This window comes from Chrysochloris asiatica, unplaced genomic scaffold (assembly GCF_000296735.1).
Source record: "Chrysochloris asiatica unplaced genomic scaffold, ChrAsi1.0 scaffold00258, whole genome shotgun sequence".
Lineage (NCBI taxonomy): Eukaryota > Metazoa > Chordata > Mammalia > Afrosoricida > Chrysochloridae > Chrysochloris > Chrysochloris asiatica.
The window spans coordinates 3,905,327-3,928,977 of record NW_006408776.1 but is presented as its reverse complement, the minus strand read 5'-3'; the positions used below and the strand labels follow the sequence as shown (position 1 = coordinate 3,928,977).

At 40.9% G+C, this 23,651-nt stretch overlaps 1 protein-coding gene across 1 annotated transcript in view; it reads left to right on the top strand.

Moving 5' to 3' along the window:
• Positions 1-3,884: 3,884 nt before the first annotated feature.
• The window catches only part of KIF5B (kinesin family member 5B), a 42,906-nt gene continuing 23,139 nt past the window's right edge, over positions 3,885-23,651 (top strand). Inside the window, exons 1-5 of the mRNA XM_006874036.1 lie at positions 3,885-4,010; positions 15,839-15,926; positions 21,580-21,653; positions 22,782-22,886; positions 23,345-23,393. Of these exons, the coding sequence (XP_006874098.1) occupies positions 3,885-4,010; positions 15,839-15,926; positions 21,580-21,653; positions 22,782-22,886; positions 23,345-23,393 (442 nt within the window). The remainder of the gene's footprint in view (positions 4,011-15,838; positions 15,927-21,579; positions 21,654-22,781; positions 22,887-23,344; positions 23,394-23,651) is intronic.

Genomic DNA, 23,651 nt, shown 5'->3' with positions numbered 1-23,651 from the left:
CAGAGTTCTTCACACCTAGTGTCAAAGATCATACAGTGTCACACTTCTGCCACATTTTACTGGTTACAAATGAGTTACAGGGCCAGGCCAGATTCAAGAAGAGACTACACAAAGGTAAGCACGGTTCATTGGAAAACTGTTTTGGGAGGACTGACTTTCACAGTGGAGATTTAATATTCTACATCTGTGTAGGTAAAAGCACCACCCATATTTCATAAGAAAAAGCTGTTATTATGGATTGAATTGTGTCCCCCAAGATATGTATTGTAAATCCTAACCTGTGGTAAGAACCCTGGTGACGTAATGGTTAGGAGCTTGGCTGCTAACCAAAAGATCAGTGATTCAAACTCACTAGCTTCCTTACAGGAGAAAGATGTGATCGTCTGCTTCAGTAAAGATTTACAACATTAAAAACCCTGTGGGCAGTGAGGTGTCTAGGGTATGGCAGGAATAGGATGTACCCTGGGCGCCACTTGAGGAGGGCACCCATGAACAGTTTTTAATCACCATGGCAGTGCCCATCACCAGTTGTGAGAGACATTCAGCAATTTAAATAGTTCTAGCTGGTTTTCTTTAAATATGCCTCTGCCACTGGGGCAGCTGTGCTCTATCCTATAAGAATGCAATGAGATGGAATTAATTTGAGGGCAAGGGTTTATACCTGAGATTATAGTCCTCTGTGTGAATAGTTGTCTTTGTTATTTTAGTGAGTCAGAATTATCCTGGTGGTGGTTATGTGCCGTGCAGTCGGTTCCAACTCACAGCGACCCTGTACAGGGTTTCCAAGGTTGTAAATCTTTACGGCAGCAGAAAGCCTCCTCTTTCTCCCGCAGAACAGCGGGCAGTTTCAAACTGCTAACCTTGCAGTTCACAGCCCAATTTGTAACCACTACGCTACCAGAATTATCATAGGGGAGTTTTAAATCGGTCTTTTTGAGATGTCAGAGTAAGAAAAAAAAAAAAATCTCACTAGAGTTCTAGTTCATGCATACTAGTTTACTTTTTGAACCTTCAGAACTGCCATTTTTAGCCAATTACAATGATGTTTCTAACCACGAGGCTTCAGCTGCACACACTTGAAGCACACACTTGTTTTTGTTGCTGCTAATGTTTTTATAGTTACTGATTTTGTCATATTTCTGGCATTTTAGCTACAATTTTGTGGTAATTAGTATTTGTGAATTTACATCAGTAACATTTTTTTTCAATGTTTAATTGTGAATTATGTGATAGCTTACAAGGGAGAACATTAGCTTTACATTCATCCTATCATATATTGTTTCATTACCATGGTTACAGTCCATTCCATGCATCAACCAACCAAAGGGTATAACCTGCAAGCCTGCCCCTTGGTTGTCAGCATGCAGCCCTTTACCCTCTCTAGGTCTAGACTCCCCAGCTGCTCCATCTCTCCGTGTCATCGTCTCTGCCTCCATCTCTGGCGTCACTGCTTCTCTGGCTAGGGTCCCGCTCTCTGCTCTTCTCCCTTGATGGTCCCAGGGACCTCCGCTCCTGGACTGCAAAGTCAACCACTCCCCTCCTCTCACTACACAACATCTACAATTCCAACCCTCACAGTCAGTCCTGATAGCAATTATTCACTATTGAACCATGAGAGTCCTATCCGCATTGCCTTTCATCAGCCCCGCCCAGACAGATTGGATACTACTCAGTGGAGATGACAGATTAGATACTACTCGGGAGATTCTACCTTCCTCCGCACCCTCTGAATCTAGGCTCCCTCTTGAAAGCTTGTAAGCCAGTCACTTCTTGCCTTTGTAGCCAGCGCGCCCCCCCCCACACACACACACACACTTTGGGTAGCCAATGTCCAAGTTGCCCATCCCTGTCTACCTTGTATATCAATCAAGAGGGTGGGAATGATCCTCGCTGTAAAGATTTGTTCTCTCTTTTGAGCTACTGCATCCATAAGTGTAAGCCAAGTTCATCAAATTGTATCAGATTACTCTTTTTTTCCTCTTCTTTCTTATTCTAATTGAGTTCTGATCATCCAGTCATTGAAGCCAGGTCAAGTGCGTATTATCTGAAAGTGTGGGTGTTCTTGCGTATATTGCCTTTCTAATAAGCTGGACGCTTCACTCTCCACTCTAGTCCTTTATGGCTATGTCACTAACTCTGGACCCAGGACTCCCCAGGTCTTGCCATACTGCTGGCCAACCAGGTCTCAACCCGGGTTCACAGGAGTCTATTGAACATGGTAGGACTAAGCTCGCAGCTTCATTGCTGTTTTTCCCTCACTTCCCCTTATCGGTGACCAACGTGGTCACCAGCAGAGCATGTGTCTGCTCATGTATTCTCCTTGAGTCTTAGTTTTGGAAGGGGGTTTGCCATGAGCGCACCTGACCACTTGCCTTGATGTCTCCTGAGCGAGCAACTGGCCCATTTTTGTAGTCGGCCTTATTGTTTTGTATTTTGTAGTCAGCCAAAACAAAACCCTTATTGTTTTGTATTTTTCCTGTCTAGCAGTTTATAACTATGTGTATCACACATTGTTTGGAATAAAATTGTTAATGAACATTTCTAAGGATTCTGTGCTGTCTGGTAAGGAAGGAGGTCCATGAGGGAGGGTGTGACACCCAATCCTACAGATGCCACTGTCTCAAGTGTTAGGGTCGATGAGTTCCACAAATTATCTGTTTCAGTGGGCCCTCCGATTCACTGAGGACTTTCTCACACATTGCTGCAAGGTTCTACATTGTTGTTGTTATGTGCCGTGGAGTCGTTCCGACTACAGAGTTTCCGAGGCTGTAAATCTTTACGGGAGCAGAAAGCCTCATCTTTCTCCCGTGGAACAGCTGGTAGTTTCGAACTGCTGACCCTAATGTTAGCAGCCCGATTCGTAGGCACTACGCTACCAGAGAGTCTACCTTGCTTCGGGGAAATTTCCAGTTTCTTTCTTATTCCTGCCAGGCCAATCCACTCTCAAGAAGGGGCAACCTCTAAAATCGGAGAGGCACGTCACACCCTTTATTCAAATTCTCTTCCTTTTTCTTGCAACCCATTCTTCAAAGGTCCACTAGGAACCAAGTTTTTACCTAGACCAAAATAAAAGCAAACCCTTCTTTTTCAGAACATAGTATTTTACTTAAGTAACAACAATAAGCAGTCAGAACAGGTCCCTTCCCCCACAAAGAAAACAAAGCTAAGCGAGTCGGTCGTGGCTCAAGGGAATTCCGCGGCGGGCGGGTCTTGGGAAGCAGCAGTCCGGTCTCCATACTCACTTTTTGAAAAGAGCGTTCAGTGAAACTCAAATTTGCAAACCGCCGGCGAAAAGTGGTCGCGAGAGGCGGTCGCACCGAGGGGGCGGCTGGGCGCGGGCGGGGATTGGTCGCCCGAGCGCCTGGGCCCCGCAGCGCATGCGCCGTCCCTTCGCTCGCACCGCCCATCCCCGGCTCCCCACCGCCCCATCCCGGTGGTTGCGCCCTGAAGACAGTTCGGGGCGGTATCCCGCAAGTCGGCAAAGGAACAGCTGGTCGGCCAGACTGTCTGCCCGGACCGCTCTTGTCCGGAAAAAAAAAAAAAAGGGAGAAGGGAGCGATTTTATTGCCCTGAAGAATCTTCTCAGCCTTGTAGTTGATCCTGTCCGGCGAGAAAAAGTTGAGGAGCCGCGGGACGCTTTACCGGCGCTGCCGCCATGGCTGCCATGATGGATCGGAAGTGAGCCTCAGGGCGACGGCTGCCGGCGCCGGCGCTCCAAGTCTCGGCTTCCCGGCCGCCCTCTTTGCGGACGACCGCAGAATCCCGACGCCCTCACGACCCCTGCTCGCTGGCGCTGGCAGTCCAGGCCGCCCGGCTCGCTCACGCTTCTTCAAGACTGAGCGGCGGGGAGTGGCTCCCGGCCTCTGGCCCCGGCAGCGAGGAAGATGGCGGACCCGGCCGAGTGCAACATCAAAGTGATGTGTCGCTTCAGACCTCTCAATGAGTCTGAGGTCACCCGCGGCGATAAGTATGTCGCTAAGTTTCAGGGAGAAGACACGGTCATGATCGCGGTGAGTGGTCCCCCACCCTTAACCCGACCCTGTGCCTTTGGGCCTGGCTGGGCCCGGAGTTCAGGGAAGTGGCGGGTGCCGAGTCGAGACAGGGAGCCGAGATGTCCCCACGCCTCCCTACGGGGTTCGCGGGCTCCGGTGACCCAGGGGAGGGAGGCTGCGCAGCTCCTGGGTTTCTCTGATCGCCCCCACCCGTCTTCGCCTGGTGCGTCGGAGAATCCGTCCGGGGAGCAAATCTAGTGTGTTTGTGGTATGGCGCTGGTGGATAAACACTGGACTGCTAACTGCAAGGCCGGTGGTTCCAACCCACCAGCCGCTCCTCGGGAATCCTCGCCTTGAGTCGGAATCGACTCGGCGGCAGTTAACTACAACGACGCGTGTGCGCTGTTGCTGTTGGCGGTGTTTGGAGAGTCTCCAGATTACTATTCATGAAGTGCTGTTGATCCTTTTGCAAAGTAATGTGCGGTTAATTGAGAAACTTCACCTAGGAACGTTGAGCTGTGTGGCTGCCCTTCGGTCCCCGAAGTAGTGAAGGTGTTTCGTTTTTCAGAAACCTACCACTGCATGTTGAACCACGTATTTGTTTCTCCTGTGGGAGGAGCAAACCTACTAAACGAACTGCAGGTATACCTGAACTCACCTCTGGAGCCATGAATGACTTCATGTTAGTAATAAACCCACTGGCCAATTGAAGACAGTGAAAAAGAACCGTGACTTTTTCTTTTAAAAGCGACGTGATGCATTTCAGCTGTTGTATCAGATCCAGATCTGGGTCAAATAAGTGCTCAGAAAGATCCAGAATCTCACCCTTAATAGATTTTATGGGTAATAATCTAGGACAGGTGTGGCGCTGTGGGCTAATGCACTGGACTGCAAAGTTGCTTTGAACCCCAAGGCCGCGGGTTCAAGCTCACCAGCTGCTCCTTGGAAACCCTATACAGGGTTGCTATGGGTCAGAACTGACTCGAGGACACTTAACAACAACAACAATGTAGGACAGGAGTCCTGGTATGAAGCTAGCTGTAGGGTAAGCACTGGACGACAAGGTCAGCGGTTCAAACTCACTAGCAACTGTCAAAACTGACTCCATGACACTTAACAGTCTAGAAAGTGCTAATTTTTGGTAACAGAAAGAAGATGTAATAGCAAACTTTTGGAAAAAAGTCTTCCAGTGAGGTCGATTTCACATTTTATTAGACTTATACTTACACACATAAGATCTACCTTGAAGAAAATTCATTTTGATGATCCCAAGATTGGTGAGACCTTGTCCCTTTGTAAAACAAAGTATAATTAGAGTTGGCTGATGATGAGTGTCAAGGAGACCAGAATGTTAGGTTGATTTGTTGATGCCTTATCATTTTTTATACCTCTGGTGTTGAAAGGGGAGCCCTGGTGGCACTCTAAGATAAACATTAGATTACTTACCACAAAGTCCGTAGTTCAAACCTGCCAGCTGCTTCCTGGAGGAACATGAGGCTTTCTGCTTCCTCCAATACAGGGGTCACTGAATCAAACTCCACCTGATAGCAGTGAGTTTGGATTAGTGCATTTGGTGTTGAAAGGTCTGAAAATGGCATTCCCGTTCAAAATGTGATTAGAAATGAACAATTACATTGCATTCATAACAGTAAACCATGGCTAAAAATTAAAAATTATGACATTTTTTGGTAATGCCATATGGCATAACATTTTTCTACATTAATTTTTGCATTGCATTTCATTCTAATCTTTACTGTGTTCATTTGCCATCTAATTTGGACAGTTTTGTTTAGAAGTAGGGCAAAAAGGTCACAAGACATATGACAACGTTGATAATGGAAAGCATTGACATATGTTGTTAAATGCCATTGAGTCAGTTCCAACCCACAGGGACCTGAGGAGCAGCTGGCGAACTTGAACCGCTGACCTTGAAGATCAGAGTGACTGTGCAGTCCAGTGCATTAACCCAAAGTGCCACACCAGGACACTAGTAAAGTTGTTTAAGGCTGAATGTAAAGGTGTCCAAATGAATGCCCTAACTCCATGGCCCTCTGAGTAGACTTTGGCAAACAAGTCATTAGGTCACTATCTGCTAACTACTACTGTGTGAAGACTATCTTGATCATTCCTTGTTAACAAGTTCACAAACAACTCTTGCTATAAATGACATCATAGTGAGGCCAAGTAGTCATCCTTTTCCTTCGTGATGGTATATTTTACATAGAATCAGAGGAAGCCTGGGTTGTTAGTTGGCAAACAAGAGGCTACTCCTTTTCTTAGTTTTTGTGATTACTCAGCTACAGCAGTAGTTGACACATCAAAAGCTATTTCCCTCTCACACTTGCATTAAGAATGCCTTATTGCTCCAGATTTGGTTGGTGTTTATGCATTATCTATAAGTGTATCACTGATGTTCTTTTAAAATGCTAATATTTAGCATTCATACAATGTATTTAGATTGGAATTCATCCTTCTGATGTAGCCTGAATATGACATAATATAAGGAAAGAGCTAAAAGAAAACAAGTAATTGCTACAGGAATCTTATGTTTATTCTAGAATGTTTCCATTGGAAAAAGTTACTTGTTTTTTATTTGAAAATTTCCATAGTAATGTAAATAAATCCATTTAAATGTCAATATTAGCAAAAATGGGTAGGTTACTAGAGTTGTCCATCAGTCACTAATGAATGGTTGGCTTTTAGGAAACTGGTAATCATTTTAGTGTGGAAGTATATATATGTTGTTGTTGTTATGTGCCTTCAAGTCTATTCCAACTCATAGCGACCGTGTACAGAAACCCTATACAGAGTCGACTCAATGGCTCTGAGCAACAACATACATCATAAAAGTGTAACATAAACATTTGCATCATTATTTGTGCTAATCAACATTCATTGTATGGTAAACTTAAAAGCTGCCAGGACAAAAATTAAGACGGTTGTAGTTCATTGAAATTAGACTAATTATTAGATCATCATGTCCTATACCGTACCTAAATCAAAACACTGTTTTCCTTTCCTAGTGAATGATGATTTAGTGTTTGAACTGCAGGGTCGGAGGTTCAAGCTCACCAGCTGCTCCTCAGAAACCCTATGCAAGGTCACTGTGAGTGGGAACTGACTCGATGACACCTAACTACAATAACAGTGAATGGTGATGTAGTGTTTGAGCCTTCTGATTAAGTAGGGAATGAAGATTGAACACGGAGACGGTGCCACCTTTAATATATTGACAGCACTTAACAATAACAACTATCTGAAAAGGTCACTATGCAGAATTCCAGAGGAAGGCATATCACTGCCAGAAGGGTGTCCTTCATAACCATATTTGGTGTTCAGCTTGGTCTGAACAGACTCAAACAGGAATCACTTCTGTTAAGAAATCTAAGGTATGGTTGCAGTTCAGATAATAAAACTGGTCCTATGTGCTTTTCTCCCCTGGTACCTTAATCGGATGTGAGTCCATTTTGTGATTTGAGTTTGTGAAATTGAAATCTGAAACTTTTGAATATCTTCCAAGATACATAGAAATCAGGTTGTATAATGTACATTTCAAAGCAAGAACCAGGTTTTTCTTTTTGTTGGTTTGTTTTCTTTTACATAATGCTGTGTTTTGGTGAAAGTTTACCCAGCAAATTTGGTTCCCATTTAACAATTACTGTACAAGTTGCTCAGAGGCATTGGTTACATTTTTCGTGGTTTGTCAGCATTCTCATTAATTCCACTTTGGAGTTTTACTTCTAACAGTCTTGTTTGCCTGCCCTCTTAACTTTTGATTTGCGTAATAGTTGACCATTTGATCTCTCATATGTGATTTTTTAATTGGTTTATATTGGTGGTGAGAATATGAATAACAAAACATAGACCATTTCAGCAGTTTATATGGAGTCCTGGTGTGGCGCTGTAGGATAAACACTAAACTGCTAAATGCACAGTTGGCAGTTCATATCCACCAGCCACTCCTCAGAAACCCTATACAGGGTAATGTGAGTTAGAACTGACTCCAAAGCACTTAACTACAAGAATGTGTACCATTTAGTGACCTTGATTGCAACATTTCACTCTCCTTTTCTAGAGTTGTTTCTTCCCTCATTAACATATAATTAACACCCCCTAGCTAATTTTTCTAGTTGCTGTTGTCTGGAACCCATCTAAACCTAAAAACCCAACCCACTGCCAACTGCCTGTCAGTTCCTACTCCTAACATCTCTGTAGGTCAAAGCAGAACTGCTCCATAGGGTTTCCCAAGGCCGTAAATCTTGATGAAAGCATATTCTCAATCAGAGGGGACAGATAACTGTTTAACTACAGTTGGTTTTAAGAAGACTTCAGGGGGAGATATTTTTGGCTTATTAAGGCTTAAAGATTATCTCAGGACAATGGTTTTTTGTGGGGGGTTGGGGGTGGGTTTCACCCTCCGTGGCTCCAGGAAGTCTGAAGTCTATGGGAATTTAAATTTCTGTTTTGTATTTTCCACCTTTTGATCAGGATTCTTCTACGGAATTCTTAATCAAAATCAATGATTGTGGTTGTTAAGCGATCTTGAGTTACTTCTGACTCCTTAGCAACCTTGTATAGAGTTTCTGAGATTTTAAATGTTTACAGGACTAGAAAGTCTCATCTTTCTCCCTTGGAACAACTGGTGGGCTTGAACTGCTAAACTTACTGTTAGCAGTGCATTGCTTATCCTACAGAGCTACTGCACTCCTTCAATAATGATGATGTTGTTAAGTGCTGTTGAGTCAATTCTGACTCATAGTGACCCTGTATGGGTTTCCAAGGGGCAGCTGGTGAGCTTGAACCGCCGACTTTGCAGTTCAAACGACTGCAGTCCTACGCATTAACCCACAGCACCACGCCAGGACTCCTCAATAATGTGGTGGTGGTTGGTGGTGGTGGTGATGGTGGTGGTGAGGAGCCTTGGAGTCGGTTCCGACTTATAGCAACCCTGTACAGGATTTCCAAGGCTGTAAATCTTTACAGGAGCAGAAAGCCTCATCTTTCTCCTGGGAACAGCTGGTAGTTTTGAACTGCTGACCCTAAGGTTCGCAGCCCGATTCGTAACTGCACTACCAGAGCTCCTAGCCAGGCACTCTTCAGTTCTTCAGGTCTCAGGTCAACGGATGCAGTCATTTACAGAAGCAATTAACCAGGTTTTTAAATGTTATTGTCCAGATATTTGATTTTCTTTTGTTTAATTTACTTGAAAGATGGTTAATTAAAATGTTAAAGCGCTGTGGAGTCTGTTCCACCTCACAAAGATCCTGTGTAGGGTTTCAGAGGAGCATCTGGTGGGTTTGAACAGGCAACCTCGTGGTTTGTGGTCCAGTGCTGATTTTAACAGTGCCACAGCAGGAATCCTAAAGGCAACAGCATGCAATATTCCCAGGAGATCTCTTATCCAGTACTATTGAGGCCTGACCCTGCTTAGCTTCCCAGATCAGAGGAGATCAGGGTGCATTTTGGGTAGAATGGCCGTTGTTGTTAAGTGCTGCTGAGTTGGTTCCGACTCATAGGACTCTGTATAGGGTTTCTGAGGAGCAGCTGGTGAATTTGAACCACCGACGTTGCAGCTCAGACCTTCCTTGAGGTCAAGTGCTTATCCTATGGCGCCACACATACCAGGACTCCTTAATTATAAAAGCAAGAAAGTAAGCTTTTTGTTTCATAAATCTTGTGTTTAATCTCAGGAAGCCAAGGCAGTCCATAAATATGGCTGTCTCCAATCAAAATATTTGCCTTACTTATTAAAACTTATAATTTAGTTTAGAATGAAGTTCAAGGCTATTTTGTAAATTTAATGCTAAGCATTTAAACTAATTTCTTGTTTAATAATGTTGTAAACTTCTAAAAAAAAAATTCCCTCAGTCCACTTCCTTAGTGTGTTTGACTATTACCTTTCAGTCTTTGACCATAAATATTCTCATTTTCATAAGCTTAAAATGGTAATTTGCATATTGGTTATTAGTGATGCTAGAGTAAACAGCTACATATAATACTAGACAGGCTTTACCATTTTATTTATTTATTTTTGGCAAATCTTTATAAATAACTTGGATCACTTAATTTTTGTTATAATAATTGTACTTTGTTCTATATTTTATTTTGGCTCGTTTCAGCTATCTCCACTTCACTTCACTTATATGAGTAATGGAAGGGGCTCTGGTAGCATAGTGGTTATGTTATGAGTCAGGCTGCGAACCTCAAGGTCAGCAATTCAAAACTACCAACCGTTCCACGAGAGAAAGAGCAGGCTTTCTGCTCCTGTAAAGATTTACCACCTCAGAAAGCCTATGCAGGGTCGTTATGAGTCAGAACCGACTCCACCACCACCACCATGTGACTACTGAAATCCTGACGTGACACTCACTGTAGGATAAGCGCAGGACCGCAAGGTTGGTTTGAACCATACGGTTGGAGGTTCAAACTCACCAACCACTCTTTGGAAACCCTATGCTGAGTCTCTATGAGTCGGAATTGACTCAGTGACATTTAACACCAACATAGGAGTATTTGTATGGCGCTGTAGGATAATCACTTGGACATAAGGTCATTTGACCCTAAAAGTCCGAGGTTCAAACTCATCAGCTGCCCCTTGGAAACCCTATACAGTGTTGTTATGAGTCCGAATCCACTTGATGACACTTAGCAACAACAACATATGCGTTTTAGATCTTGGTATACAGCTTCTAAAGGGCCCTGTGATGCATTGGGTAGAACATTGGAGTGCTAAATGTAAGGTCATAGATCGAATCCATCAGACATTCCCAAGAGAGAAAGCTGAGGCGGTCTGCTACATGTAAAGATTCACAGCCTTGGAAACCCTGTGGAGTGTTCTAGTCTGTCCTCTAGGGGCACTGTGAGAAGCCCTGGTGACAATGGATGGGTTTGTTTGGGTTTTTGATATACAACTTTTTAGTTTACTATGTGAGACTCTACCCAGGCTTGCCCTGTTTTCTTTGAACCGTACAGTCTATCTTTGGGGAAGGAGAAAGTCTCTTGTCTCTTCTGCAGCGTGGCTGACTGTCTCGAACTGTGCACCTTGTAGTTTGCAGTCCAGTGCTGGATAGAGGGGAAATTGTTTTTGCATAGAAAAATATAACAATATACTATAATACTTACATGTTGATTGTTCTTGAGTTTTAAAAATGAGTGTCATGCATACATCTTGTCCAGTCAGTAAGAAGGTAGTCTTTTCTTAGCAGTACCTGAAGAATTGGATGCCATTGTCTCAGCATCTCGGCAAAAAGGGTATAGTTTTTGTTATGTCATAGCTAAAGATTAATCAGACATAGATGCCTATTTTTAATTAAGTGACACCCAAATGAGGTCATCTTAGTGTATCCACCATGAGTGCTTTCAACTGCAGAGGGAAAACATCTAATAGTGAAAAATACAGAAGTTGTTTCTCTGACATAACAAAAAGTCTGAGATAGGACTTTCTCGCTGTTGCTTCAAGAACTTGACTGTTATATTCTGCCATTCTTGGTTGTTGACTTTCCATCATATATATCACAAGATATTTACAAGGTGGATGCTACAGGTGTAGACAATCATTCCAAGAAGGAGCTGGAGCAACCTTAGCTGAGATGATCCCTTTTATCAAAAAATATTTTTATTTTATTCTAAAGACCTCATAGCTAATATAGAGCTGGGTAACGTGGCTACTAATTGCAAGTTAGTGTTTGCTTTTCCAGTCTAAGGGGAGTTGAGAATGGCTAATAGCCCTTTATGGAATGTCTACTTCATTGTTACTGTAATTCTAAATTTTGTTGAATGAGATTATAAGAGATAGATTCTAAACTATAAGGTCTTTTTCAGTTAAAATCGAAGAAGTACTGTATTCTATATTGTTAAGGGTTTTGTTCTGGGGTCATGATTGAGTTTTTATCTTCAGGGCCCAACTTCCTTCCTGTACTTTAGAAGAGACTGTAGAAAGTACATAGGAGTCCTTGTGTGAACACTGTAGGATAAGCAACGGAGGACTACAAAGTCGGTGGTTCAAACTCAACCAACCACTCTTTGGAAATCCTTTACAGGGTCGCTCTGAGTCGGAATTGACTCAATGGCACTTAACAAAAACAACATGAAGAATAAATGGTGTAAATGTAGTGGCTTATGCTTTGGGATGCTAACCACAAGATCAGCAGTTCAAATCTACCAGCCACTCAATGGGAGACAGATGAGATTTTCTGCACCCATTAAGATTTACAGCCTCAGAAACCCTATACAGAGTCACTGATTTGGAACCCACCTCACAGCACAGAAGCTCCATGCCCCTCTGTACTTTTTTTGCACCTAGATAGTTGAGCTTTTTTTAGGAAAATCATTCAACCTAGGAGATACAGACTGGGCTCAAAATTTCTTTTAGACTTGTCTCAATTTTCATTTTCTGAAATTCCTATTTTCCTATCTTTTTACCTCTTTATTTCAGAATTCCAAAACATGCTATAACTTTTTTAGTTTATAGATAACCTTTGCTTCTACCTCACAGAGAAAATTGAAGCTATAATAATGGACTTCTCACTTCCAAATCATTGGCAGTCCCTGGGTGGTACAGCAGTTAGTGTTGAACTATTTGCTGACAAGTTGATGGGTTTAACCACTCAACAAGAGACACCTGGGAAGATAAGCCTGGCAATCTGATTTCGCAAAGATCAGTGCCTTGAAAACCTTATGGAGCATTGCTCTACACACACTTGGGATTGTCATGAGTTGGAACTTGATTGCAACTAGCAATTCTAAATGAAGAAATCTACCTGCCTTAGCTTGGATGGAGGGTATATCCCTTCCGGTAACACCAAGGTGGGCTTGAACTTCCATCCTTTCAGTTAGAAGCCAAGCTGCTAACTGAAACCTTTTTGAAATGTTAACCGTTTGTACCACCCAGAAACTAATACAGTGAACTAGGTCCTACTTACACGTAGGCTTTAAAAAGTTTGTGGGAAAATGGAATCAAAAGAACGGAATTTTTTCGTGGACTTTTTGAAACCCCGTTGTATTACTCATTATTTCAGTGGTCAGCTTAAACTTGCCTTGCCTGAGAGTGGTTCTGGATAGTCTTCTGCTCCCTCCCGACTCAGGTACTCTGATTGTATACCCTCAGAATTCTTTTTTTTTTTTTTTTGCTTGGATCAGTAGTCTAGTTCCTTGTCTATTTGCCCCCACTATTACGTAAGTTCCACTAAGAAAGTGAGTCTACTTGTGGCATTGTGGGATAATGCACTGGGCCGCAAGTTCTGTTTGACCGCTAGGTCGATGGTTCAAATTCACCAGCCACTCCTCGGAAACCCTTTAAAGAGTCTCTGTGAGTCAGAAATGACTCGACAGCACTTAACAGCAACAAGAAAGCAAGTAAGTCTGTCTTGTTCACTATGATGGTGGTGATTATGTACTGTGGAGTCAGTTCTGACTCCACAGTACATACATACATAGACACAGGGAGGAGAGAGTTCCGAGGCTATAAATCTTTGTGTGAGCAGAAAAGCATCATCTTTCTCCCACAGAACTGGTCATTTCAAACTGCTGACCGTGGTTAGCAGCCTGACTTGTAACCACTATGCTACCAGCTTCTTTGTTCACCATGGTAGATGACATATAGCAGGCCATCAGTAAATGTTTGATAAATGAATGAAGAGTTGAAAAACTGCTGTAGGAAACTGAGAAGCTGAAATGGAATAGTAGAAGGAGCCCTGCACTAGGAGATAGGAGATTTGCTTTTGAATACTGCCATTAGTGACTTTTATACCTTGCAGACTTCTAGTTTCCTTATCAGTAAAAAGATTTATATTGAAAATAAATTCTCAGTGCCTATAGAATATATGCACTTTAAACAAAAATTCACTCAGCCATATTTGGGTGAAGCGAATTTGAGTGTAGGGCCGGCCATACAACCCTGAATGTGACCAATCTCAGAAGTTCAGCAGGGTTTGTCCTGGTTAGTATGTGGATTTGAGACTTCCTGGGAATACTGAGTGTTGTAAGGTTTTTGTTTTTTTTTTCCCAAGTCCTGGAATGGTGCATGCTGTGGCTTAATGCGATGGACTGCAGAGTCCATTTGAACAGCAAGGTTGGCGGTTCAAGCACATTAGATGCTCCTTGGACAATCTCTACAGGGTCGCTATGGGTCGACACTGACTCTACAGCACTTAAAGACAACAATATAATGATAATTGCTGTGTTGATTTCTGAGAATATACCAAAGACCAAAACAGACATTCTTGTTTTCATGAAGTAATCCTTGTGGAAACCCTACATAGGGTTTCTGGGACTTGGAATCAACTCCAGGGCAGTGAGTAAGATCTCTTCCAGAAGCCCCCGTGGTGTAGTGATTAAAGCACTCTACTGTTAACCTAAAGTTGGTTGTTTTCAATCTGTGAGCAACTTTACCTAAGAAAGATGTAGCACTCTTCTTCTAGAAAGGATTTACAGCCTTGGGGCTTATAGGCCATCTTACCTGTCTTACAGGGTTGCTGTGAGTCAGCATAGACTCAGTGTCAATGGGTGTTAAGATCGCTTCCATTCAGAGATTCAGTGACATGAAGTAATGTGTGGTACACATCCTGTAGAAGGTTAGACAAATGATGGCATCTGTCTTAGGCTGGCTTTTCTAGAGAAGCAAAACCAGTGAAATATTTTATATATATATTATGAGCTCTGGTAGCTTAGTGGTTACAAATAGGGCTGTGAACCTCAGGGTCAGCAGTTCGAAATTACCAGCTGTTCCACGGGAGAAAGATGAGGCGTTCTGCTCCCGTAAAGATTTACAGCCTCGGAAACCCTGTACAGGGTCGCTTTGAGTCGGAACCGACTCCATGGCACATATCAACATCAACAAATATATATATATATAGAGAGAGAGAGAGACAGAGAGAGAGAGAGAGAAGTTCATTATTAAAGAAATGACTTATAAACTGCAAGGTCCCAGGTCCCCAGTAGAAAAGAGATCCCCTCCCACATGTTCATTATATTGGGAGCAGGCCACACCCCCAGGGAAGTGTCACTTCAACTGATTGGTTGCTCATAGCCACTCATCATACTGTGCTTGTATTAGGTTTCATCACCATGGAATAAAGCACATCTCAATTGCTAAACCTCTGGAAATCCTGGTCTAGTCAAGTTGACTCAAAACCCTAACCATTACAGCACCTTTAAAAGAACTTGTTGTTGTTAGGTGCTGTTGAGTCGGTACCGACTCAGAGCAACGTTATGCACAGCACAACGAAACACTGCACGATCCTGAGCCAACCTCACTACTGTTGCCACGTTTGAGTCCATTGATGCTGCCACTTTGCCAGTCCATCTCGTTGGGGGTCTTCCTTTTTTCTCTGACCCTCCACCTTACCAAACATTATGTCCTTCTCCAGCGACTGGTCCCTCCTGACACTATGTCTGAAATATGAGAAACAAAAGTTTGGCCATCCTGGCCTCCAAGGAGCATTCTGGCTGTACTTCTTCCAAAATGGATCTGTTGGCTCTTTTCACAGCTCATGGCACTTTCAATATTCTCCTCCAACACCGTAACTCAAAAGCATCAATTCTTCTATGGTCTTTCTTATCCACTGTCCCGCTTTTGCTTGCATATGAGGTTGTTGAAAATACCATGGCTTGCGTCAGGTGCACCTTAGTCCTCAAGCTGACATCTTTGCTCTTCAACACTTTAAAAAGGTCTTGTGCAGCAGATTTGCCTAATGCAATACGTCATTTGATTGCTTGACTGCTGCTTCTGTGAGTGTTGATAGTTGACTCAAGAAGAATGAAGTCCTTGACAACTTCAATCTTAAAAGAACTTAGAAACCTTTAATTTTTGGAATTGAAATACTTACTTGTTTTTGTTTTTTTTCCAGTCCAAGCCTTATGCATTTGATCGGGTATTCCAGTCAAGTACATCTCAAGAGCAAGTATATAATGACTGCGCAAAGAAGATTGTTAAAGGTAAATGTATTGAGCCTGCTGAGTTGTTCCAGCAATAAGTAAAGTTTTATGATCTTTTAGTGAAAAATGTTCTTATAATTAGAATAATTGCACTGTTGCATACTTTTTCTTAGAAAATACATTTCTGTTCGCTTTTCCCAGGAGATTATCTGAGACAGTAATTGTAGAAATAAAACAACATGACCATAAAAACAAAATGGCTAGACAAGTGTATAAAACTTTTTAAAAGGAAGTAGAAATTGGCAGTCTTTACCATTTTTCCATTCAGTGTTATTCCTTTCTCCAAAGGCTTATCTTGTAGGTAGCAGAGAAAGCCTGAGGAATTTATCAAGGGTTACTAGAGATGAGAGAGGAGTCCTCATGTGGTGGTGTAGCATCAGCACTGGACTGATGGTCTCAGGGTTGGCAATTCAAACCCACCAGCCATTTATGGGAAACCCTATACTGGTTGCTATGAGTCAGAACCAGTTCCACAGCTCATAACCACAACAACCAGGAATGAGAAATGCTTATGCATCCCAGTTAGTGCTGTTACTAGCCTCTTTTGTTAAGTGCTATTGTGTCATGTCCAGCTCATTCGTATAGGGTTTCTGAGGAGCAGCTGGTGGCTTTGAACCACCGACCTTGCAGTTCAAGCCAACCTTGAATCCCAGTGCTTGTCCTAAAGCAGGACACCAGGAATCCATACGTTATGGGAGCAGAAACCCTCTTCTTTGTCCCATGGAGTGCCTGTTGGATTAGAACTGCTAGCCTCTGTTTAACCCACTATGCTTCCAGGGCTCCTTATACTAGGATAGTTTTTGGTTTTCTGCTTCCTAAAACCATAGAATGATAGAGAAGTTAGGTTGGACTTTGCTTCTACTTACTATAGGTAAGATTATCTTTTATCTCTAAGGGATTTTACAGTTTAATAGCCACTATTTTGTTTAATACACAATTTATTCCAGTCTTTGAATGAGCTCTGGTAGTGTTGTTATTAATAGGACTGCTAACCTCAACAGCAGTTTGAAACTACCAGCTGTTTTATGGGAGAAAGATGAGGCTTTCTGCTCCTGTAAAGATTTACAGCCTCAGAAACCCTAATCCGGGTCACTATAAGTCAGAACCAACTCCATGGCACATAACCACTGCCAGCATCCCACTTTTTGACTGTTTTGTTTTTTTTAAAGTGCTTTTTAACTTGAGACAGAAACTGTCTTTTTTATGACATTTGCCAGGGGATAGGAGTTGAGATTCAGTATAAAAGTGGAGTGGTTGGTATTAGATGTGCTCACCAACAGTTTAGCATGTTCTTATTAAATGCCATCGCGTCAGTTCTGACTCATAGTGACCTTGTAAATAGGGTTTTCTAGGAGCAGCTGGTGACTTTGAATTGCCAGCTTTTCAGTTAGCAGGCCAGTGCTTATCCTTTAGCATCAAAGAATAGTAGGAGAGAAAGCAGAATTTTATGGCTAGCAACAAGTAGGTTTATAAATGTGACACAGGGAATACACATGTTCTCTCATGTAATTCCATAGTCCAGGCAGTGAAGTCATCACAGAGAGTGAGGGTGGGGGAGAATGTGCAAGGAAAAGGTGATAGCATTAGTCGATTATAGATCTCAGTAGGGGCAGAGCTTTATTGGAATCAAGATACAAGAAGAAGTAATAAGAGGTGGATACTTGAATTTGAGATACAGAGGTGGTGTGTTAGTAATGAAAATATTAGGGTATGACCTTAGGAGTTGATGTCTAAAGAAGTGAAGGACAAGATCTGGGGAAAAGAGATCCAGAATCTGAGAGGCCATGGTATGTCAGTGGCATCATTTACTTCCTAGACTCTTGTTGTTGTTGTTGTTGTTAAGTGCCGTCGAGTCGGTTCCGACCCATAGCGACCCTGTACAGGGTTTCCAACGTTGTAAATCTTTACGGGAGTAGAAAGCCTCATCTTTCTCCCGCGGAGCAGCTGGTAGTTTCGAACTGCTGACCTTAAGGTTCGCAGCCCGATTCGTAACCACTACGCTACCAGAGCTCCTAGACTCTTAAATCACCAAAAATTATAACAAGAGTGATACTGGGAAGAGACAATGAGCTGGATGGTAAGGTCTTCATCAATTTGGTGGTCGTGGGGGTTATGAGCTGTGGAGTTGGTTCCATTCATAGTGACACTATATAGGGTTCATAAATATAGGAAGTATTGACTTGTGATTAATTTACCAGTTGCTTTGAGGGATGAAGGTGAGGCTTTCTGCTCTTGTAAAGATTGGCAACCTAGGAAACCCTATACAGGGTCGCTGTGAGTCAGAACTGACTTGGCAGCACCTAATAAATTGGCAGTGATTCTGTAAATGACTATAACAAAGAGGAGCAGGCAGTATTGCCTGTGTTGTAGTTTCAAAATTGTACATCCTTTGATTTTGATACATTTTTGTCATTACAGCCTAAGAGTATGTTATTATTGTTAAGTGCCTGCCGGTTAATTTCTCCTGACTCAGCAATCTTGTAGATTTCCAAGGTTCTTATGGTTCCAATCCAGTGTTTATCATACATAAGATTATATTAGCTTTTAAAATACAGTTTTGCTGTAGTAAAATATAGTAACAAAAGCTTTTCCATTTTAACTCTTTTCAAGTGTGTAACTCATTGATATTAGTTAAATTCACCATGTTGTGCAACTGCCACTACAGTCTGTTTCTGAAAGCTTTTTATCACACCAGACAGAAACTTTTGTACTCCTTAAGCCATAACTTCCTATTTCCCTGTCTCATCAGTCTCTGATAACCACTAATTAACGTGTTTCTGTGCATTTAAACTTTTAGATATTTTCTGTGGTAGCGTAGTGGTTATGAATCGGGCTGCTAACCTTAAGGTCGGCTGTTTGAAACTATCAGCTGTTCTGCGAGAGAAAGATGAGGCTTTCTGCTCCCATAAAAATTTACAGCCTCGGAAACCCTGTGCAGGGTCACTATGAGTCGGAACCGACTCCACGGTACTTAACAAACCATGTGTTTGTATTTAGCAACCTAATTTAAATTGATACCAACTTAACTGCAATAACAAAAAAACTCTGTTGGTATACCACTTTTTCACTCCCATGCCCATTAGGTCACTGGTGTCATAAATTACATTTTTATATATTGTTACTTAAAATATAAATTTATCATTATTTTGTATACATTTGCCTTTTACATCATATAGGACAAAGCAAGTAGAATAACAAGTCAAAAGTACAATAAAACTAGCATTTATGTTTTTAACCTATGGAATTATCTTTACTGGAGATCTGTTTTCTAGTGTAGATTCGAGTTACTGTGTAATGTCCTTCAATTTTAATGAATAGATTCTCTTTAGCATTACTTACAAGGCAGGCCTGATAACTCCCTCCATTTCTGTGTATCTGGGATTTTATAGGATGGTTTTGCCAGATAAAGAATTTTTGGTTAATGGTTTTGGTTTTCAGTTCTTTACATATGTTACATTTCATGCTTTCTGGCCTCCTTGGTTTCTGAGGAAAAAGTCAGCACTTAATCTTATTGAGGATACCCGGTTTGGCACTATAGAGTAAGCGACTGAAAGGTCTGTTTGAACCACAAGGTTGGCAGTTCAAATTCACCAGCCCTACTTTTCAGAAAAGTTGCTCTGGTGGCATAGTGGTTATGAGTCAGGCTGTTAATCTCAAAGTCAGCAGTTCGAAACTACTAGCTGTTCCACAGGAGAAAGATGTGGCTCTCTGCTCCTGTGAAGATTTATAGCCTCGGAAACCCTATGCAAGGTCACTATGAGTCAGAATCGACTCCACGGCCCACCAACACAACTCTTGAGAAGAAGTCCTGGTGTGGCACTGTGGGTTAATGCTCCAGACTGCAAAGTCGTTTGAACTGCAAGGTCAGCAGTTCAAGCTCACCAGCTGCTCTTCGGAAACCCTATAGAGGGTTGCTGTGAGTCGGAACCCACTCAGTACTTAACAGCAACTCTTCAAAAACCCAACTAGATGGCATTTAACAACAGTCTCATTGAGGATCCCCTTATATGTAAATGATTCTGTTCTTTCTGCTTTCAAGGTTCTCTCTTTATCTTTGGTTTTCACCCATTTGATTATAATGGGTCTCAATGTGAATCTCTTTGGATTTTTCCTAGCTGGAATTCTCTCACTAAGCTTCTTAGATATATAGATTGATGTCTTTTGTCAGATTTGGGACATTTTGAACTATTATTGCTTCAAAAATACTCTTTCTGACACACATACCCTCTTTTCTTTGGGATACTGTGAAGGTGTCCTAGAAGTCCCTTCAGAGTACACAGGCTTGTGAGGAAGGCAGACTAATAAATTGACAGTTAAAATACATAGTGGTAAGTGTTATAATTAAATGCAGATACTATATGGACATCTTACTCGGGTTTATTTTGGGAGTCAGCTTATGAAATCCTGGTGTGGCGTTATAGAATCAGCACTAGACTTCGAACTACACAGTCAGTAGTTCAAACCCTCCAACTGCTCCTCGGAAACCCTATGCAGTGTCATTATGAGTCGGAAACGACTCAACGGCATTTAACAACAAAATGAACATCTTCACCCAAGTTTATTTGGGAGTCGGGTTATGGAGGAAGAAATAAAACCTGAACTAGTTTTAAAGGATGTACACACAGAGTTGGAAGGAGAAGGGAGGGGTAGTTTCCAGACAGAGAGATGACACATATGGCTAACTAAGGCATGCCCATGTGAGAAAAGTATATTTCATGGCAACGTACATTGTGGTGTGACTAGTAAGTTGACCATATGAAATGTCTCTCTTTACTGTATACTTTTTCATGGGACCTTTCTTGTCCTGTCACATTTTACCCCCCACCCCTTTTTTTTTTAATTGGTTGGTTAAGGTACAAAAAGAACTAAATATTTTAAAAATTTTATAATTTTCTGATAATTGATTTTGAGGTGTAGGTCTGGGCTTATTATACTGGGTGGATAAAATAAGGAGGAAGGTACAGGATTTGGGGGATTAACCACCAGTTAGTTAACTACCAACAATTAGTACTATTTCTAAGAAATAGTTCATATCTGGGTTAATAGTCTGAGTATTCTTTTAAGTCACATTCTTTTGTTAAGTGCCTTTGAGTCAATTCCAACTCACAGCGATCCTGTATTGGGCTTTCAAAGAGTGAATGGTAGGTTTGAACCTCCAACCTAGTAGTTACCAGTCCAGTGCTTATACTACAATGCCACAGCAGTACTCCTTAAGTCACATAGAACTGTGAAGTACAGCTTGTACATGGACATATGATACGCTATAATTTAAAATTTGTTTCTTGCTGACTTCAGAAATTAATCTGGGCCTGAGAAAAAATAATTGCTTAGAGGAATCATTGCTAAGAAAATTACTATTAAGTGAATTCCTGTTAATTTCCTTTAATGTCTTATGAATCTTTTATGTATTATACTTTGACTTTGATGGGATCCTTCATGTAAAAAATTGAATCTTTCTCACCATTGTTAATAAAAATAAGTATTTTCATGCACGGATAACAAATAAGGTCATGTGTGTATTAAATTTTAAGATGTTTTCTTTATCACTAAGGTTGAACATGATGCACATTTCAGTAATATTCTTAAGTAATTTCTTATGAATCTTGTTTAGGAAAAAATCCTCTAAAGTATAAACCTTCTTATTTTCTCATAGATGTACTTGAGGGATACAATGGAACAATATTTGCATATGGACAGACGTCCTCTGGGAAGACACACACAATGGAGGTAAATTTTATAATTTTTACCTCAGTCTAGTTCATAGTAGAGCTAGTACATTTATTGTTTGTGGAATTATTTTACTATTTTAAACATCTTTGTTACCTCTTGATTGCTTTTTCTGGTGGAAACATCATTATTGAAATGTAACCATTTCTTGAATTTGAATAGTGAGGAATGCCTATCTCTGAAATTATACATAGCTTTGTTTATTAAAGGATCCCTGGAAGCACAGTGCCTTCAAGTGCTCACCTGAAAATCCAGAGGTTTAAACCAGACATTGTGCAGGAGAAAGATGTAACAGTCTGCTTCAATGAAGATTATAGCCTTGGAAAACATATGGGGGGCTTCTATAGGACTCCTGGTTTGGTGCTGTGGGATTAGCACTGGACTGTGAGCCACAAGGTCAGAAGTTCAACCAGTTACTCCTCAGAAACCCTATACTGGATATCTATGAGTTAGAACTGACTTGATGGCACTTAACAACGACAACATAGGGCTGCTATGAGTTGGAATCTACTTTAAGGCAGTAGGTTTTGTTTTCTTTTTAATCAGACAGCATAACCAGAACATAATGAACATTTGGGAAGTTCTTGTTAGCTGTACACAAAATTAATTTTTTTTCCGACAAAATTTTAGGTTTTAAAGTTTGTTTTTTTTGTCGTCCTATAATATAGGAATTTTTTTTTTTTTTTTAGTATGTTGATTGATGATTCTGTTCAAAATGGTTGTGTTTGTACTCTTCTTGCTCCCCTTCACCCAAACAAAATACCTGCTGCTCTTCTCTGGTAAGAATGTTGCTTCACTTATTGAAGCTCCTAGCAATGTATGCCCCAGCACACAACCACCATGACCACCACCAATCAAATAATACAGATGGAAGTGGAACAAAACTAACCTTTTCCTAAAACACATTCCTTTGCAAAAGTTGTTATTAATGGAACTATTGGATAAGCCTTGTAGTTAACATACAGTATTACACAGAACAATTGTGTTTGATTTTTTTATTTGGAGAGCCATTTCCACCAAAATTAACAATTACAATTATTATCTATTGACTGTAAATTGTCAGTTGAAGATTTTAGTTTTTAATTCATACTTTATAACTTAAGAAATCTGGTTTTGTCTTCTGCTTAGGGTAAACTTCATGACCCAGATGGCATGGGAATTATCCCAAGAATAGTACAAGATATTTTTAATTATATTTACTCCATGGATGAAAATTTGGAATTTCATATTAAGGTAAAGTCCTTGGTGAAAGATTATATTATATCTTATTTTATATTATTTGTATGAACAAATATAGTTGAAAGACCATTGGAATTAGTAAACTTGGATCATTGTTGTGCCGTGACAAGACTTTAAACAAGTTCTCTAGTAACCTTACCTTCCTTGTGTATAAAATAAGGGATAGAGTTTGTTTTACTACAGAACTTCTAGGTTTCTACTTCTCAGTAATCGGATTTATTTTAGATGATGATAAATGGCTTTTAATTTTTTTTTTTTTTAATTATTTATACAATTGAACAAATTTGTATCTTCTCATTAGAAAATGAGCTGTGTCTGATTTATTAATAACTGTCCCCATAGCCTGGTACTTGATCTCAGTAAATACTCAGTGAATGAGTAAGTGAATAAATCATCTTGATAATTTTAACAGTCTGATCTTTTTTTCCTTTTTTTATTTCTTTACCCTGTAGGTTTCATATTTTGAAATATATTTGGATAAGATAAGAGATCTATTAGATGGTAAGTTAACTTCTCTTTCTTGGATCATTTGTAAATAGCACCTCTCATTTTTTTCAGTAGTAGATTTGAGACCATTTCATAACCTGCATGAAATTGACATAATTATTTTGTTAAGTGTCATTGAGTTGCTTTGATTCATAGTGAACCTTTGTAGAAGCTTTAAATCTCTGTGGGAGTAGAAAATCTCATCTTTCTTTCACAGAGCAGCTAGAAAATGCAAACTGCCAACTTTGTGGTTCAGAGTCCGTTGCTTACTGT